The 19,661-nt window shown below is 35.8% G+C and overlaps 1 protein-coding gene across 3 annotated transcripts; it reads right to left on the reverse strand.

Annotated features, from left to right (window-relative positions):
• Nucleotides 1-1,513: 1,513 nt before the first annotated feature.
• slc7a2 (solute carrier family 7 member 2) lies at nt 1,514-14,840 on the reverse strand. Of its 3 annotated transcripts, none has more exons than XM_058797296.1 (12): nt 14,631-14,840; nt 12,253-12,627; nt 12,009-12,164; nt 11,291-11,456; nt 11,047-11,183; nt 10,729-10,951; nt 8,911-9,047; nt 6,907-7,009; nt 6,352-6,551; nt 6,091-6,257; nt 3,472-3,580; nt 1,514-2,774 (listed from the first exon to the last, which is right to left on the reverse strand). In XM_058797296.1, exons 2-12 carry the CDS (start codon nt 12,620-12,622, stop codon nt 2,620-2,622), a joined length of 1,923 nt encoding a protein of 640 aa, XP_058653279.1. In that variant the 5' UTR covers nt 12,623-12,627; nt 14,631-14,840; the 3' UTR covers nt 1,514-2,619. The 3 variants fall into 3 exon arrangements, with proteins under 3 accessions (XP_058653279.1, XP_058653278.1, XP_058653280.1); XM_058797295.1 differs by having other exon boundaries at nt 12,253-12,640; XM_058797297.1 differs by lacking the exons at nt 8,911-9,047; nt 14,631-14,840 and adding an exon at nt 9,440-9,579 and having other exon boundaries at nt 12,253-12,640.
• Between the last annotated feature and the right edge of the window lie 4,821 nt (nt 14,841-19,661).

A 19,661-nucleotide genomic window follows, 5' to 3' on the forward strand; every position in this document is an offset into this window, starting at 1 on the left:
CCTGGTCATTCATAATATGTAAATCAAAGGGCACCGTTACTTTGAGAGGCAAAAAAGCAGACACAAAAACTTGAATAAATCCCCGCGGCTCATGATATACAGAAACTGAACATTATTTACAACATTATTTCCTCAAATCCATAATAATAACCAACAGGATCTTCACTACACACACGAAAAAAAACATTATCCAGTAATCTTACGGACATTTCCGTTAACCACAAAACACAAGGCAGTGAAGTGCAAAATTCAAAATACAAGTAAAACACCTGTAAAAAATAAAAATAGGCTATAGCCTAAATAAAGAAATTTTCTTTATACGTTGTTGTGCCCCATTTTTACGGATTTTTTTTTATTTAATTTTTTTTTTCACCCAGGGTAAAAAGTAAGTAGGTCTACCAGTGGTGAACAACACAATACAGTATATTAAAAATAAAAATATAAACATATTTTGCTAAACCAAGCCGCCTTCTGCAGGCCGTCCTCGCGTGAGTTCACGGCCTTGCGCGTGCGTCATGAGCCAGAGTACGTAGAACGTTTTGACTGAGGCTGTGGATTACAGGCAATAATGTCGTAAATAATGTTAAGTTTCTTACACAGAGCAGTCGTTTCGCTTCACAAGACCTCAATATATTGTCAGGAGTCGCATAGATTCATTTTGTGTTTGTGTATCTGCCTTTTTTTTTTTTTTACTCTCAAAGTGACGGTGCCCGTTGACTTGCATATTATGACTCACCAAGTACCATGGTTCAGCTCTTCTTTACCATTTTACTGAATAAAGAAAAGCACCTACATCTTGGATGGCCCAGGGGTGAGTAAGGAGTAGAGGTCGCCTTATCAAAACTTTTATTATTATTATAAAATGGGTAGTTCAGTGTTTTGTTTACTGAAGTGTAATGCTTAAATCTGTTTCCGTTGGCAGCTGAGTTGTGCAGTTTTGCAGTAATTTGAAATCAAATAGCTTCTTTTGATAGAAATTTAACATTACTTGAACTCATATGAAATAGTATGTTCTATGAGATGAGATGAGATGAAAAACTAATGAACAGCTCAACAGACCTATACCAACCAAGAAAGAATATCCATTAAAATTTAAATAAAATGATTTAATGCCTATTTATTTAAAATAATGTGGGAAGCTTTGTTGAAAAGGGAGAAATATTTTATTTTGTATGAAACCACTTTGCAATGTTTTGACAATGACATAATCCACACATTACTTTACTAAAAAACAATTATAGTGATAAGATACAATGATACAAAGGCTTTAAATGGAAGTTGATGTGCATTACTCAATGAGACATTAACACATTGTTATTAATGGTTGTTCCACAATCTTAGCCTCTCAATGACTCATTTACACTTCAATCTACAACTCAAAATTAAGTATTTAAGGCGGAGTCGGTCTTGTGCACTGTTTAGCAGAAGAAATACTTTCAGATGCTCGGGTTGTCCATTTTTTTAGACCACTTTAACCATATTATCATGTATTGAATGACCGCAGTGAACTATGTAGTGTAGATTGTTTATTATTCATCATAACGTTTCTGAAAATGTCTGATTAGTTCATTGTAGAGTAAAAAATCTAGAAAGTAAATAAAGTGAAACAAGATAATTTTACAAGACAAAACATACATACGTACTTGCTCCTCTTCAACATCATCAGACCTTCTGGTTGTTAAACAACAGATGAATACTGTACATTGTAAGACATCCCTGTCAAACATTCAGCGACAATTACATGTAACATAGATTAAGATAAAAAGTAGTGTTTATCAGAATACGAGAAAACATGAAATAGTGTTATCCAAACAGCTCAGGCACATACAGTAAGTTAAAAGAATTAATTCTAAATCTTAGAATTAAACACTTTAACAAGACAGTCAAGCATGTAGACATGCCGTGAAGATGGACATTCACCATTAATCATGGCTTTACCAATATTTTTTCTGGTGTTCCACATTATTTAATAATGCCACTTTACCACATGCGTCTTTAGAACCAAGTATATTATAGTTTTTTTTATTTATTTATTTATTTTTAACAAACTAACAGTGGAAGTAATCTTAAGATACTGTCTGTGGAAATCTTAATACTTTCATGCAAAAACAAACAAACAAAAAATGCTTTCCCTTTCTCTTTAAAACACATTTAAAAAGCAAATTGCTTATACTCAGAGGTATGTCTTACAGGGGTGAAAATATTTGCTCTGACAACAATTCAATGCTATTGTAATTATTTACTAATGAAATTAATGAAATGTAAGATTTTAAAAAAGAAAGAGATTTGGTCACTATTCCTGTTCAGTTATTTTGCTTCTATTCATAATTATGTATGTTTTATATCCAAAGTCACAAATATCAGTTTATATTGGGTACAGAATCAATTCTATAATCAATGCATTGAATTTTCATTGTCCATCATTGTCAGATTGCACACCCCTAACGTCCTACTATCAAATCACAGATGAGAGCATCGTCACTGAGAGGTGTTACAGTGATTGTTCATGATGGCAGGTTCTGTAAAGGCAGAGCTGAATACACAGATTGCAGGTCTATCAGCTGGTCGGTGAATGCCGTGGATAACAGCTAGTTACTATTATAGTTTATCTGCTGTTCTTTAACATGGGGTAGTCTTCTCTATGTGCATCACATACTCCACAGTGCCGTCGTTTTCTGTCAGTGTCTTTTTCTCCGCCGCAACACCACAGTTCTGTAGATGCTTCTTACGTTCATCACTATGCCACATTCCATATCCAAAATAGATGAGGAAACCTGTGGATTGATTTCAAAGTTAAGATTTCTGTCAAATTTGCATGCCTTCATAAACAGTATATGTTGCGTTTGGATCCATTAGGAAGTGTAAATGCAGTTCAACCAAAAAAAAAAAAAAAAAGATCAAAGGAAAGTTTACCCAAAAATATATTACTAAAGGGCCAGTTTATATATATATATATATATATACACACACACACACACACATTTTAAAATTAATTAAATAATTATAAAGTTATAAAGGTATCATGAATCTAATCTCAGTCTTAAGGATACAATTGCTTTATATGATGAACAGATTTAATTTAGGATCTAATTATTTTTGTAAACACGGGTACATGTCACGTGTGTGAGTCACATGCTGGAACAAACCTCATTGGTTCAATACTTGAAGAAAAAAAAACAAGCTTTTGGGTTTAGATCAAAATGAGGCTAGTAAACAATGACAAAATTTTCATCACTGGATAAACTACCCTTTCCAATTTTCCACCAGCATAAACCTATGAAAACCAGCCTGGACCACCATGGAAGTTCATGCTCATCTAAGCTGATCTTTTCTGCAGGGTTTTCTTACGTTTATTTCCAATTATGCCTGTTTTCAAGCAAACAGCCTTGAAACAGCAATGAGACCTTTAGATTTGTTTGAATGTGGTTTAGCATTGCATCCTGTGTGTATTTACTCAAAGTTAGCACGTACCTATAGCCATCCAGATGGAGAAACGGATCCACGTGTCTCCGCTGAGCTGAACCATGAGATACACGTTGACAAATATACTCAAGATGGGTAGAAAGGGCAACAGAGGAACCTGAAGCAAAAAATACACACTGCTTCAAAAATGTGCTTGACTGCACTCTGCTTAGCACTCGCTAATGAAATGACCCAGACTAAAACAGAAAAAACACGATGAATGGAGACTCTCTCGGGTCATATCACATTGTTTTTCATGTTAGATAGCAAGGATAGCACACAGTACGGCCCTTCGAAGAACACAGAGTGCTTGGCAAACAGATATTTTATACAGGCTATTACCCTAAAACCCAGTGCTCTTCTGGGCAGAATACACATCAAGATAAACAGAGCAGCAATGGTTCAACATGGTGCACGTTTATTAAAAGGAAAGTACGCCCCAAAATGAAAGTTCTGTCATTATTTACTCACCTTCACATCGTTTCATTTTAGATTTTAGGCAGATTGTTGTTGCTCTTTTAACTATGATAAAAGTGAAAGGATTATAGCAGCAGTCCTCACAACCTGTGTACTACACTGTAAAAAAACAAAAAGTTGAGCAAACTTAAAAGTTTAAGGCAACCAGCTTCAGCAGATTATACAACTTTTTGTTGTATAAACTTAAAACAACAAGTTGAGAAAACTCAAAAATCTGCTGAAGCTGGTTGCCTTAAACTTTTAAGTTTGCTCAACTTTTTTTTTTTTTTTTTACAGTGTATGTAAGTCTTGTGAAGTCATAGTGGACACCATTCACTTATACAGGTGCTGGTCATATAATTAGAATATCATCAAAAAGTTTATTTATTTCACTAATTCCATTCAAAAAGTGAAACTTGTATATTATATTCATTCATTACACACAGACTGATATATTTCAAATGTTTATTTCTTTTAATTTTGATGATTAGAGCTTACAGCTCATGAAAGTCAAAAATCAGTATCTCAAAATATTAGAATATTTACATTTGAGTTTCAATAAATGATCATCCCTACAGTATAAATTCCGGATATCTCTTGTTCTTTGAAACCACAATAATGGGGAAGACTGCTGACTTGGCAATGATCCAGAAGACGAACATTGACACCCTCCACAAAGAGGGTAAGTCACAAAGGGTCATTACTGAAAGTTGTGGCTGTTTACAGAGTGCTGTATCAAAGCATATTAAATGCAAAGTTGACTGGAAGAAAGAATTTGGGTAGGAAAAGGTGCACAAGCAACAGGGATGACTGCAAGCTTGAGAATACAGTCAAGCAAAGCTGATTCAAACACTTGTGAGAGCTTCACAAGGAGAGAACAGCCATCTACCAGGAAATTTTAGAGCACTTCATGCTTCATTCTGCTGACAAGCTTTATGGAGATGCTGATTTCATTTTCCAGCAGGACTTGGCACCTGCCCACACTGCCAAAGGTACCAAAAGCTGGTTCAATGACCATAGTGTTACTGTGCTTGATTGGCCAGCAAACTCGCCTGACCTGAGAATCTATGGGGTATTGTCAAGAGGAAGACAATACACCAGACACCAGACCCAACAATGCAGATGAGCTGAAGGCCACTATCAGAGCAACCTGGGCTCTCATAACACCTGAGCAGTGCCACAGACTGATCGACTCCATGCCACGCCGCATTGCTGCAGTAATTCAGGCAAAAGGAGCCCCAACTAAGTATTGAGTGCTGTACATGCTCATACTTTTCATTTTCATACTTTTCAGTTGGCCAAGATTTCTAAAAATCCTTTCTTTGTATTGGTCTTAAGTAATATTCTAATATTTTGAGATACTGATTTTTGACTTTCATGAGCTGTAAGCTCTAATCATCAAAATTAAAAGAAATAAACATTTGAAATATATCAGTCTGTGTGTAATGAATGAATATAATATACAAGTTTCACTTTTTGAATGGAATTAGTGAAATAAATCAACTTTTTGATGATATTCTAATTATATGACCAGCACCTGAATTGTATGGAAAAGAGCAGTATCCTCTTTTTGTTTACCACAGAAGAAAAAAAACAGGTTTGGTGATCATTTTTGTGTGAAGTATCGTGAACGGTATGTATATTTACACACAAAAAATATTTCTGTTTATTGAAAAATGTGTTAATTCTTATAAAGTTAAATATTTGGGCTCAGTCAGTTTTTTTAAAAGAAATTAATATTTTATTCAGCAGGATGAATTAAATTAATAAAAAGTGACAGTTTTGATGTTGATAATGTTACAACAAAAGATTTATATTTCAAATAAATGCTGTTCTTTTGAACTTTCTATTCATCCAGGATTCTTGAACAAAATGTATCGCAGTTTACAAAAAAAAAAACTAAAAAATAAGCAGCACAACTGTTTTCAAAATTGATAAGAAGAATTGTTTCTTGAGCAGCAAATCGGCATATTACAATGATTTCTGAAAGATCTTCTAATACTTGTGATGCCGAGAATTCAGCTTTGCCATCACAGGAATAAATTACATTTTTAAATATATTCAAATAGAAAACAGTTATTTTAAGTTGTAATAATATTTCACAATTTTAATTGTGACTGCTTGTGACCCTAAACTTTTATAGTAAGTATGTTAGATTTTAAATCTACATACCATAAATGAAACTTTCTTCCTCGTCTGAGGTTGTTTGCAAACCAGAAGGATGCACATGATGAAGATGAACAAAGATGCGCCTAAGACCCCCAGGGCCCAAGGCTCCATAGCAATAATGGCCTGTCCGTAGTATGTGTTGAGTGTGCTAATGACACACACAACAAACACTGCAGAAAAAAAAACAAACACAGATCAGAAATCTACCTAATTGTCATCAACTATCTTAAAGTAAAATCAATCTCTAACTGCTGCTGTACTAACCCATGATCACAACAGACATGTTGACGGCAGTGGAGGTCTGTTCGGTGGGCAGCAGTGGAGGGTTGAGCAGAGAGTGCAGGGTTATGCTTCCATCCTTCAGCATGTTCAGATGAGACTCAGACTCTGTCAGTTCAGACTCACCAACCTCTTCCTTGCCTTCACTGATCCTAGACCTCTCAAACACAGCATCCGGCTGATACCTGACACATGAATTTTATGTTTGAATAGCTACTTCATGCAATTAGAAACAAAAACAATAGTAAATCTTTTTTGTTAAATATGATAAATGCATCATAAAATGTGACATCTACAAAGACTATCGCAAGAAATGTCCTACATAAAATCTGTTCAAAGTCATTTAATTTAAATATATATTTACTGTATATACCACAGTTGGAAGATGACACATGATCACTAGATGGCAGTGTATAATTCTCGCTGTAGGGGTTGTACCAACAGGTTTGCATCATTAAGCACACTTGTATTAACAGCTGTAGTTGCAAAGAGTAATGCTGTCACCTTGAAGTTTTTTGAATTCACTGAATATACACTAACCTGAGGATTAGAACACAAGCTGCCACCAAAGAGTATGCCAGCAAGGTTCCAATAGACATCATGTCCACCAGCGCTTTCAAGTCAAACAGGAAAGCCATAATAGCTGTTGGTAGTAAACAAAAGCTGATCAGATGAAGTTAAAAAATAATGCATTAAATACATTAACAAACACACATTCTTATATCACAAACTATAAGAACCTCTATGAATTAAATAGTTTACATACAGTGGCCCCAAACATTTTTAGACACTTATTTCACACTTAAAATGCATTAATTTAATGGCATAACAATTTAAATACCTCTCTTTTCTCATAATTAATGTCCATTTTCACAGCAATGTTTGCAATTACTTGCTAGGTTGACAACCAGAAAGTGAACAGTATTTATCTCTCTTTGTGTGTGTTATACGATATTAGTGTGCTATATTCAAATACATTCTAATTTGTTTGATATTATATTGATATATTAAGTGTGGCTTGGTTGTCAAAAATATTTCAAGGCCATTATACACCAACAGAGCATGCACAGATTATTATTTAATTTTTGTTCATTTAATTAAGTAAATCTTACCATTTTTGAAGAGCATGATTGGTGAACTATGACATTTCCAAAATAATCCAAGTGTAAATGAAAACTACAGTATATATATACTGTGGGACTAATAAATAAATCACAGTCTTTGTCAATAATCAGTACAGATTTCTTTATTAGTGGATGTCTGACTTTAAACTCAGAATGCAATAGCATTGGTATCTTCTAATGAAATCCACACCAGATGTGCCCTATGACTTCATATACAGCTGTTTAGACTTCCCTCACAGTAAGAAGGCCGTGTACACTAACAAACATCCAGTGCTACAGTATAGACTTAACATGTGCGATGTGCAGGGGGCTCTAAAAACCATTATCTGCCCTGCGTCCTCATCTCTTCACTAAGCTTCCCCTCTGCTTTCTCATTCTTTAGAAGTCCACAGAATCCATAAGCGTCCACTGAGTGACCCCTGCTAGCATCAAAGTGCTGTATTATCACACTGTAAGGAAGTACTGAGAATCTCTCCCTGCAGCTGTCAGCAGTACATTACACATCTGCACCTGACACATGAGTTCAGATGTACACTATCAAAAGTTTGGGATAACTACACTGTTTTGTTTTAAAGCAGGATCTAATATGCTCACCAAGGCTGCATTTATTTGATCAAAAATATAGTAAACAGTAATATTTTGCAACATTTAAAATAACTGTTTTCTATTTTAATATTTTAAAATGTCATTTCTTCCTCTGATACAAAGCTGAATTTTCATTACTCCAGTCTTCAGTGTCACATGATCCAAATCATTATAATATGCTGATTTATTTATTAATAGTGGTTATTATTGTCAATGTTGAAAACTGTTTTTGCTGCTTAATATTTTTGTGGAAACCATGGTACATTTATTTTCAGGATTCTTTGGTGAACAGAAATAAAAGCATAAGTTTGAAACAGAAATCTTTGCAATGTCTTTATGTCTTTAAATGTCTTTACAGTCACTTTTTTATCAATTTAATGCATCCTTTTTTAATCTTTCCCCAAACCTTTGAATGGTAGTCACGATCACAAATATCATCCATATTTCATAAAATGAAAATGAAAACAGTTACTTTAAATTGTAATAATATTTTCTAATATTATTGTTTTTACTATATTTTTTATCAAATAAATGCAGCCTAAATCATAAGAGGTTTCTTTCAATAATATAAAAAAATTGAATGATTACAAAAATTTCAAAAAAGAGCCAACTTCACCATCAAGCACTCTACATATCTCTTTGCATGCAATAAATAGCTTCCACAGAGTTTTTTTTATCACGTATTGTAAAATCCCAGCGATTTTAGCACCACCACCACAGTGACAGCATGCATCCATTAACACGGTACTGTAATTAAACAGGCACACTGCACCTCCACCAGGCTGACACAAACAGGACAGTAGGCCATGCAAGGCCTACCTCGGTCTTAGCTTACCCGCGGTAGTGCCCGCTGCCATAGTAGCAGCCACTGGCGACTGACGCTTACTCACTTTGGAAAGAAATCTGAATAGCACGCCATCTCGTGCCATGGCAAACAGAATGCGGGGAAGAGGGAACATAGAACCCAACAGGCTAAAGACAAAAAAGTAGTCATGGTTCAGACACCTGCAACTCTGGAAGGAAAAGAACAAATTAACCAACACCGGAAAGTGTGAAGGAGCAAAAACTGACCAAGTGCAGCCAATTGTGTTCTTTCAGTCATTTGTAATTATTGGAAGATTTGTTTTTTAAATAAATGAGTATACATAGACAAATTGATATTCCATGACTTTTTAGGATTTTATTAATTTCCTTGATTCATCCAGGCTTGGAAGGTACCGTTTTTAAAAGTCCTGATATTTCAAGTTTAAATTGATGTATGTCTCTATAGAATAATTCTTTATTTGTACGTTTCCGCTCTTTTTCACATTTGCCTGGTGGATCACATTGGCGGTTTGCATAGCAATCGTGCCTCCATCTCTCACCTGCAACTACACCTGAAGACATTGTAGCAATAAGAGGTGTCTTCGTCTTAGGATTGATTTGGGCTAACGCTTTGAAAAGCACCCCATCCTGTGCCATAGCATAGATTACACGCGGCATTGGGAAAATGGAGCCCAGCAGACTGCATGTGAGGCAAAGACATCAGCAGAAGCAAGGGGTCAATTAATTACATGCTGCAAACCTGATCCCAAACACTTCTGCTGCTGGGTACTTCTACAGGCCTCTGCAAACAATGATTTTGATTTTAAAGTCAACATGAAATCAAAATGGGGAAAAAAGGCTGACTTTTGACTTATTTTTAACACCACTCCAATCACAGGATATACAGAAAGCATTTTTCACAACATCAATTCCCAATGGACAGAATTAAGTTTGCTTATGTTCTTTCTGAATATTCTGTTTGATGCTAAAAATAACTCCTCACAGAAGTAATATGGGTTGCCAAATGGCTGTTTCATGTTGACTTTAGGAAATATCAAATTTGACAGCACATCTTTATACAGCACTTAGCAAATGAGGCAAATGACCAGACGTACAGTTAAATCATCTTCATTTTTTCCTGGGAGTATTGCACAAGGGCCTAGGCTAATAGTATCCTATAAAATGTTTTAGTAAATTTGTAAACTACAATCAAAATTATTGGTCTTAGGCATAAAACTTTTATAGCAAAAGGATAACAACTTGTATACTTTACCAAGTACACACCTTGATGTTTTTGAACAGACTTAATGTCAATGTCAATATTGAGAATTAAGACTAATATTCAAGCAAATCCAATAATCATACAATAAACATACTGTTAAAATTAGTGGGTTGTAATCCATGCTGTTTTAAGGAGCGTTGCTAATTGCCAAATAATAGTCCTTACTAATTTACGTCACCAGGAAAAAACAAAACCACATTCCACATGAACATTTTGTTCTGAAAGAGAGCAATAAACCTTAATCATATTAAAGTTTATAATAATAATCTGATTAATTAAATGCTATGTATAATTATTTATATGGATCTCTTTCAAACAAATCGCCACCAAAAAGTCATTAGAGATGCAAAGCATAGGAATCAATCCACCACATACCCAACTAAGAACTTCATACAAATAATTAGGAAAGAAATGTTTAACTGAATCTCAAACAAATGACAAAATGAATAAAAGCATTTTTATGTAACTATTCACAGTGTTTGATATCAGCATGCTGCCTCAATATACAATCTTGTAAGAAGCCTTGGCCAGCAGAACAGTATTATGGGAGCAAAGAAAGATGTTTACCTGGTCGATAAAGCACAGAGTGATCCTGCCGCTACAACATATTTCGCAGGCCCCCAGCCCACATATTCAAAAGCCAAAGGCAGGGGACTCTTCTCATCCAGCAGGTAGTAGGGCATCATGAGGGTGAGGGCAGCTGACACACCAAAGTAGGCGAGAAAGCAGACCAGCAGGGAAACAACTATCCCAATGGGAATGGCCCTCTGGGGATTCTTCACCTCCTCACCTGGTCACAATAACAAATAGCAGACATCTTTGAGCACAAGATCAGACTGAAGAACCAAAACTGTTTAGGTGAAAACAGAATAAGTGATTGAATACCTGTGGTTGCAATGCAATCAAATCCCACAAAGGCATAAAAGCAGGTGGCGGCACCTGCCAGTGTCCCACCAAAGCCATAAGGCAAAAATCCCCCTGCCCCGTAATCACTAGTGACATTAGCAGTGTGTGAGAGATTCCTGTAAGCGTATTTTAACATTTGAATGATTATGATCATCAAAAATTCACACATTACGCTTAATTCATTAACATATAAAAGGAAAGTGACTATAAAGTTACTCTTCACCTTTTGACAATGGTAACGTTTACGAGAGATTCCTCCGATATATTCCAATTGAGTGAGTCTCCTTTGACGAATCCAGAGATGATAACAAACAACAGCACAAGCACATTTACAGCTGTGAAGATTTTGTTGACCCAAGCTGATTCTTTCACCCCAAAGGAGAGAAGACCTGGGGGAAAATTACAGCGACAGACATTTCAAGTTCAGTTTAGGAAATAATTCATGTAATAATTTAGTTGCAAGTATGCGTTCGGGAGATTTTAGATTTTTCTAATTGTGCTAAACTTGAATGATAAAAGACATTTGCAATTATTCTTTTAGCAAAAGCACTTATCTAAAGCAACTTACAAATGAGGAATACAACAAGCAGTTCATCTTAAAGCGGCAGTAACACAAGTACTACACTCTCAGAAAAAAGGTACAAAAGCTATCACCGGGCAGTACCCTTTCAACAGCTACTAGTATGTAACATATGGGTACTAATATGTACACTGAAAGTACAAATATGTATATTTAAGTTACTAAAATGCACCCTTTAAGGGTAAATGAGGTAAAAGGGCGTACCTTTTGAAAGGGTACCATCCCAGTGACACTTTTGTACCTTTTTTCCGAGAGTGTGGCAATACATAGTTTGCAACACTGTTCAGAATAGTACAAGCTAGAACAAGGAGTGATTTAAAGTTGTTTTTTTAAGGATGAATAAAGTTAATGATTTTTTTACCTGACAGTAGTAAGATCAGGCAGACAGCAAAGAAATCAGGGTACTCTGCCAGGCCAGGCAAACTCATTTTGAAGTACATTTTGCAGAACTTTTCAATGTGGCCCCCTATAAGCTCATCAAACGTCCCACTCCAGGCACGCGCCACACTAGACGTCCCTGTTTCAACAAAATATCAGTTTAAGTTGGAAAATTATCTTTTAATGCTCTATATAACTGATTTAGCATATTGCTAAATCATAATTACCTATGACGTATGACAGAATGAGGTTCCATCCTGTGATGAAGGCCCAGAGCTCCCCCACGGTCACATAGCTGTACAGATAGGCCGAGCCCGTCTTGGGTACCCGCGCACCAAACTCGGCATAACACAGGCCGGCCATCACAGATGCCAGTGCAGCGATGAGGAAGGACACCACAATGCTGGGGCCAGAACTGCCTTTGGCCACCTCCCCAGCGAGCACATAGACACCGGCCCCAAGTGTACTTCCCACCCCGAGGGCAATCAGATCAACAGTGGAGAGGCAGCGGCACAGCTTGGACTCTTCCAGACAGTCCTGGTCCACATTCTTCCTCCTCACAAGGGAGCGACCAAATGTGAGGCAATGTTCCAGCATTCTTCCTGTTAGCACAAACTGTCAGGATGTTTTTTGGTCAAATAAATAAATCAAGTATACAAACTTTCTTTCTTTTCAAGTGAAAGGATTAAATTTATTTTCCTTTTTATGTTTTGCATACTCAGGACCCAATCTGTGTGGTGAATGTTTTTGTAGTTTTTGGCTATAATTGCGCAAAATAAATGCACAATGTAATGATTGGAAACTGCAAGATCATTAGTATTACGAACCAAAGTAGAGCGAAGGCATGTAAAAGAACACTGTATTATTCAATAACACTTTTTGCCTTTGTTCTCACATGCACATGTCTGCAGTTTAAGCAGGTTTTAGCATTACCCAATGTACAATAATGCAAAAGCCTTAGGCATTATTGCATAATAGTGGGATAAACTGCTTTCATTTTGACAGGCATAGGTATTTGGCACATCGCTTATTGGCTAGTGCGCTTCTGTGCAATTAAAGAGTAAAGTTAGTTGTAAGCCGTTGGCATCTTACAAGTTAATTGATGGCAAAAGTTATTTATAAATATATAAAGTATTATGAGTTTATATAAGGTAGATTTTTAGACTTATATAAACTGAGGACAATCGTCTTCCCTCTTCACTCAATGAAAATTTGTTACATAACCTACAGAGGTAATTAAAACCCTTTTAGCTGTGCTGTCATCATTAGATATCATAGCACAATCTCTTTAAATATATCTAAATAATATAATCATATATATATATATATATATATATATATATATATATATATATTATACGCTACTATTCAAATGTGTGGGTTCAATAAGACTTTTCAACAAGGTCGTTTGCACCGCGCTCCTCCACTACTTGATTCTTTTGTTTTGGTGCGTCAATCTGTTAAGTTACTTTGTAAAAGAATTTATGAGACTTCAATAAGACTTTTAACTTGTTTTTCAGCAAGGACACATGAAGTTGAAAAAGTGACAGTAAAAAAAATATAATGTTACAAAATATTTAGATTTCAAATAAATGCTATGCTACTCATCAAATAAAATATTATTAATATTATCACAAATTATAATTAATATTTTCACAAAATTATCACAAAATTAAATATAAATGATCACACAAATATAAGGCAGCAAAAATTATTTTTAACATTTATAATTTTAATAAACATTATTAATGATTGAGCAGTAAATCAGCTTATGAATATAATTTAATATAAGGATCATGTGACACTGAAGGCTGGAGAATGATGCTGAAAATTCAGTTTTTCCATCACAGGAATAAATTACATTAAAATTAAATTATTTATAGGAAAAGGTATTTTAAACTGTAATAATATTTCACAATATTTCTGTTTCACTGTATTTTTTATCGAAATGCAGCCTTAGTGATCATAGGAAACCTCTTTCAAAAACATTATAAAAATCTTAACCCCAAACTTTTGAACAGTAGAATACATATTTTACACAAACAAACAGTAGGCTATACAGAACAGTTTTAGAGATTCATTTTCCAGTCTCATTTTGCATGTAAATGAAGTTGCAGACCCAAGTTACTTTCTAAAGAACTTCTTTTACACATAAAACAAATGATTTGGCACATTGTGGTGTGTGTGAACAAATTGCTGAGCATTAGCATTACACTGTGTCTGTCTACAACCTGTGAAAGGTGTTAAGAAATCACACAGTCAGAGCAGATTGACATGTATGAGGCTGTAGCTGTGAGGGCTCATTATGCTTAACTTGACAAGCAACTCTGAAGCTCAGTTACAGCACAGCATATTTTATAGCTGGGCCAGATTGTATTCTTTCTTACTGTAATGAGTGAGTGGATTTCATTAATACTACAGTAAGGAATACAGACAGACTTTGCATATGCACTGGTCATAGATTAACATTTATAGATTAGTCTGCTTTAAAATTACATGTTTTCAATGGATCTGCTAAAAGTATTTGAGTGTGTGTAAATGCATGTGATCAAATAGAAATTATCTACTCTTATGTATTTGCATAAACACAAAAACTAAAACTTACCACCTGATGAGTTTTAGGCAGCTGTAGAATCGCCTTATGTAAGTAATGTCTTACGGTTTCATGCAAACACACACACACACGCCCCCACACACACGCCTCTCAGGGATCTCCACTGATTTCTTTAAAAAGCTCACGGGCTCAGAGAGATCCAAGTCTGTCCTTCCCAAGTTTGCCCCTTACTTTCTCAAGCTCAAATGACATGTCAGCCCACAACCACACTAGTTTTACTGCCTACTTTACTCTGTTCTGGTTTGCCTGAACTTGCCCTGCCCCCCATGAAGAGGGTTGGTCTCGCCAAAGAGGAGGAGAGACACTTCACACAGAGGGAGGCAATGCTAATTTTCCTATTCAACCAGGTCTCTCTTATTAAAAAAAAATAAATAAATTTTAATAATGCTGCCTGATTTATTCTGAACATGCTTTTTTTAAAACTCATGGCCGAGTAAGTCCCAGCTGCCAGTGCACTTATTGACCACTGATAAATGGTTAAGCAATTGACATTGACAAACATTGAGACAGACAGATCTGTTTGCCCAGTGCAGTGCGGAAGAGTTGCTAAAAGCATGGACATGACTGGACAAAGAGGTCTGTCAAAGTTAAAGAGCTTTAATGGATGATTATTTCCCTTATTTATAAGCCCATGAGCGCAGGGATACTGGGTCAATTGGCCTCTCCAGAACTACAGTATAGTGATAACAAATCTGAGAGACCAATGTGATTGTCACTCAGGGCTGAATTTTAATAACAGGGTCAAAAGTCCAGTTACAGAAGACTTCCCCCACAGCACAGAAGACCATAGAACACTTTTCCACTTTGAAACAGTCCATTTTAAATGAGCCTTGGCCCACAGGACGCGACGTCGCTTCTGGACCACATGGCTTCTTTAGTTGGCATCTGCAGATGGCACGGCGGATTGTGTTTACAGACAGTGGTTTCTGGAAGTATTCCTGGGCCCATTTAGCAATGTCAATGACAGAATCATGCTGATGAGTGATGCAGTGTCGTCTGAGGGCCCGAAGTTTCTCTGAATCTTTTGATGATGCTATGCACTGTAGATGATGAGATTTGCAAAGCCTTTTCAATTTGATGTTGAGGAACGTTGTTTTTAAAGTATTCCACCATCTTTTTACGCACTCTTTCACAGATTGGAGAGCCTCTGCCCATCTTTACTTCTGAGAGACTCTGCCTCTCTAAGACATCCCTTTCATAGCTAATCATGTTACAGACCTGATGTCAATTAACTTAATTAGTTGCTAGATATTCTCCCAGCTGAATCTTTTCAAAATTTCTTAGCAGGCATCAAATTTGAAATGAGCTCATTTAGTGGATAAAAGTGTAAAATTTCTCAGTTTAAACATTTGTTTTTATGTTCTCTATGTTCTACTGTGAATAAAATATTGGCTCATGTGATTTGAAAGTCTTTTAGTTTTCATTTTATTCAAATTTAAAAAACGTCCCAACATTTCCGTAATTCGGATTGTAACATGAAACTATGTTTATTTAAAAAAATGTAATTCCATCTTTTATGTTATTTACTCACTCTACCTTCTATTTAGAAATGGTGAAAGTTTCTGAAACTTTATGGGGCAATGAAACTCATTCTTCAATTGCTCTGCTCTATGTGCCGGGCTGTTTTGTTTTCTTCATCAGTTCATCATCAGTTGTAAGGCTGTGTCCATTCTGTGCACTTTATCTATCTGAACAATACAGTGAAAGCAAATGCCACCCTAAATGGATGGGTAAGTAAGAGCCACCATTGCAAACATTCATACACTATCCAGGGAAACAGCAGAACAGACTGCTTTACAGAAATTCAGGGAATGTGGTATAACACATTTGCCAGTGCTGGCACAGTCATCTGGTAAACACAGACCTGACATGAATCAAATTAAATTACATTAAAAACCTGATGCAATTACTTGCTAAAAGAACTTTCGAAACATCATAAGATGTGTATCATTAGAACAGAACCTATAGGTCCATTTCACATTAACAGCCTTTATATTGCATAAAAAAAACTACTGAATGGGCACTGGTGAACTTCTCTCACTGTTGGTCTAAAACCCAGAGCATAAAATCAAGTCCAAAGAGAGGCTGCATTCATCTGCCAATGTAGTCCTACACAGTAGAGAAAACAAAAGAAGACAAGATTCCTTGAGAAATGGGAAGAAACCGGTTGAACTGATCATTTTTTTTTCAACTGCATATTCATTTCAGGTCATACAACCAATTTTTCCCAAAATGAGTGAGGGTTTTTCTAAAATATGTTTTCCTCTGTCTCTCAGGACAGGCCGACCCCGCTGATACTATATTGTCAATGTCACGCACAAGACCACAGTTAAAATATTGGCTCTGATTTCAACAGCGCTATACAGCAGTGCTGAAACTGTTTGTCATAGGGACACTCCGCACCATTTAACAGAGCTGTCACCAGGAAATGTTCAAGTCAATTATTAGTGGGAAGAAATGAGGACAGTCCAAACTGATGGCTGCCTGCAGATAAGAATGTAAGGATGCAAATCAGAAAACCGCTGTGCAATCCATTTTAGTTTCATGCAGTGTCATTGTTGCAAAATGCATGCAGCTGTTACAAAGATGAACTGCCCTCTCTCCCTCTTTATCTATGAGAACAAATAATATTCATGCAATGAGCGTCACTTAATTTGTGCTTCCTTTTGTTTTGATGACACACCAACGGTGCAGTCCTTAGAGTTTAGTTACCTGTTAACCATCCTCCATTAAAGGACAAAAAGAACCATCTTTAAAATGTTCAGCCTGTAATGATCCTGTGCTCCACTGAACTTCACAGTGGTTACCAGAAGACTAATAAGTCTAGACTTGAATGATACTGTGCTGACTCTGTTCAAGTTGAATATCTAGACAAGTCTGATCTGTTATACTGAACATCAGCATGGGAAAATGATCATTTATGACATCACTGCATTTCCTAAGGAGAATCTGGTGAAGGTAAGATGACAAAAACTTTATTTTTATGCTAAGAAAGCATTATCTGGTATCAGGACTCACAGTAAATGCTATAGAAGGGGATATGAATATTAACTTATGCACTGAATAGTGACATACTGACCCAGGAACCTTTGTTAATGTCCATAATCTTATTTATATTGAATACCAATATCAAAGGCTGAAATGATCACCTGTGTGTATTGCAAGATCTACTTAATGCTTGTTTTATTACAAAAGCTCAATTTGCCTAATCCTCTTCAGCACAGTGGTCCTGTGGGAAACTGCCCCAAGGTTTCTTTAGCTTAGTCAATTTTCTGTGCCAACCTTGCAGTAAGGAATTTTTTATTTTTTTTTAGTTACTAGGCCAGAAGTCAGAATACATTTGTTGATTTTTGCATGTCAACTAATGATATAAACAAAACGTGTTATGAAGGCTGATGGACTAATCCTTAGTTACAGAAACTGGGCCATTACTGAGGTCACAGTCCTGCTTTATTAATTATGGCCCTGAGCAGAGCACTTAACCACTGGTTGCTCCTGCGGATCCTTCCTTGCCATATACAATACGATTTTGTGTAATATAGGTTAATATGGATGATAATTACTGAGTAAATTGCAAGTAATGCTAAAATCTGGGACATGGGTGGTTATCAGAGGCATGTTTAGAGAAGGTGGAATGAGGCATATAGGTGAAAGCATATATGTTTTCAGGCAAAATACATTATAATACATAGTAGGCCTACTCAAATTCTGCAAGCTTGAACAAGCTTCAAGAAAGATGGTAGGCCATAAAATCCACTACTAACAATTTTTTTTTTTTCCCTGAAATATCTGTAATAATATATATGTAATACTTTAAGCATATGAAAGAGGAAAAAGAGATCTCCAAATGCAATGAAACACTAATTTTGCCTTTAATCTATCAAAAGTCCCTGTAAACAGTTCTTAACTAAATCACAATGGTGATTTGAAGTGAAATTATTAATTGGCAAAATCAAAGTCCTTGACGCAATTTTCCCCTTAACATTAATGCTGTATCTACTGAACAAAACTGCACAATCAACTGTCTAAAAAGGCTCACTGATTAACTCAGAGAGTCATATGACGTCACAGAAGTGTCAATATGTATTTTGTGTAGGGAGATGGGGCAGAAAGGTTTTAAGAATGATAGTTATCTGTGAACTTAAGCTGTGCTGTTATTAACTATGAAAAATTTATAGTTTAGGGAAAAAATATCACTAAGATTCATCAAAGATAAAACAGGTCAAGAAGACAGTATGTATATGTTTGTCAATTGGATATTTTATTCAATTAACCATCATTTTACTGCCATTGAATTATTTTTAAACAAGTAATTACCTGAACTTTCCAAGGTCATAATGATGTTTGATCCTGGTTAAGCGTCATGATTCAGTCATGTAATATTTGCTCAGTGATTTCAGGCCCAACAATACGTAATCCACAGTGTGCATGTTGATATAACAGTCCAACAATAATTTTGTATCACTGTGCTTGTGCTGTGGGGATTTTTCAGTGACTTTTTGCAAGTTACATCATTACGCTAGTACAGGGGTAGGCAACGTCGGTCCTGGAGTGTCGCTGTCCTGTAGAGTTTAGCTCCAACCCTAATCAAACACACCTGAACAAGCTAATCAAGGTCTTCAGAATTACTAGGGCTACAGGCAGGTGAGGTTTATTTTTAGGGTTGGAGCTAAACTCTGCAGGACATCGGCACTCCAGGACCGACGTTGGATGACGCATCTCTACTTCCTTCCACTGTAGAAAAGTGAAGCCAAAATGTCACTTAGGGCCTTTAGGTATGATATTTTATTACATGCACTAATTTTCTTTAATTCAAATTAATCCAATCCAATTTCAGATTCTGAAAGTGCTGTTTATATGAAAACAAAATTGTATTCTTAATGCAATCTGATTCACATATTTGCTTACATGTGCATGATGCATTTCAAACAATAAGTCAGCACTTGCACAGGTCTCAGCCTCCACAGACCACACACACACACAAATAATAATAATAATAATAATAATAATAATAATAATAAT

This window comes from Onychostoma macrolepis, chromosome 14 (genome assembly GCF_012432095.1).
Source record: "Onychostoma macrolepis isolate SWU-2019 chromosome 14, ASM1243209v1, whole genome shotgun sequence".
Taxonomy (NCBI): domain Eukaryota; kingdom Metazoa; phylum Chordata; class Actinopteri; order Cypriniformes; family Cyprinidae; genus Onychostoma; species Onychostoma macrolepis.

Bases quoted from the DNA above. Each gene is read 5' to 3' on its own strand.
- slc7a2 (XM_058797297.1), bottom strand. From the start codon at position 12,622: ATGCTGGAACATTGCCTCACATTTGGTCGCTCCCTTGTGAGGAGGAAG. The intron at 11,184-11,290 runs GTGAAGAGTAAC...ATACGCTTACAG, and splicing joins AACGTTACCATTGTCAAAAG to GAATCTCTCACACACTGCTA. The intron at 3,581-6,090 runs GTATGTAGATTT...TTTTTGCTTCAG, and splicing joins GGAAGAAAGTTTCATTTATG to GTTCCTCTGTTGCCCTTTCT.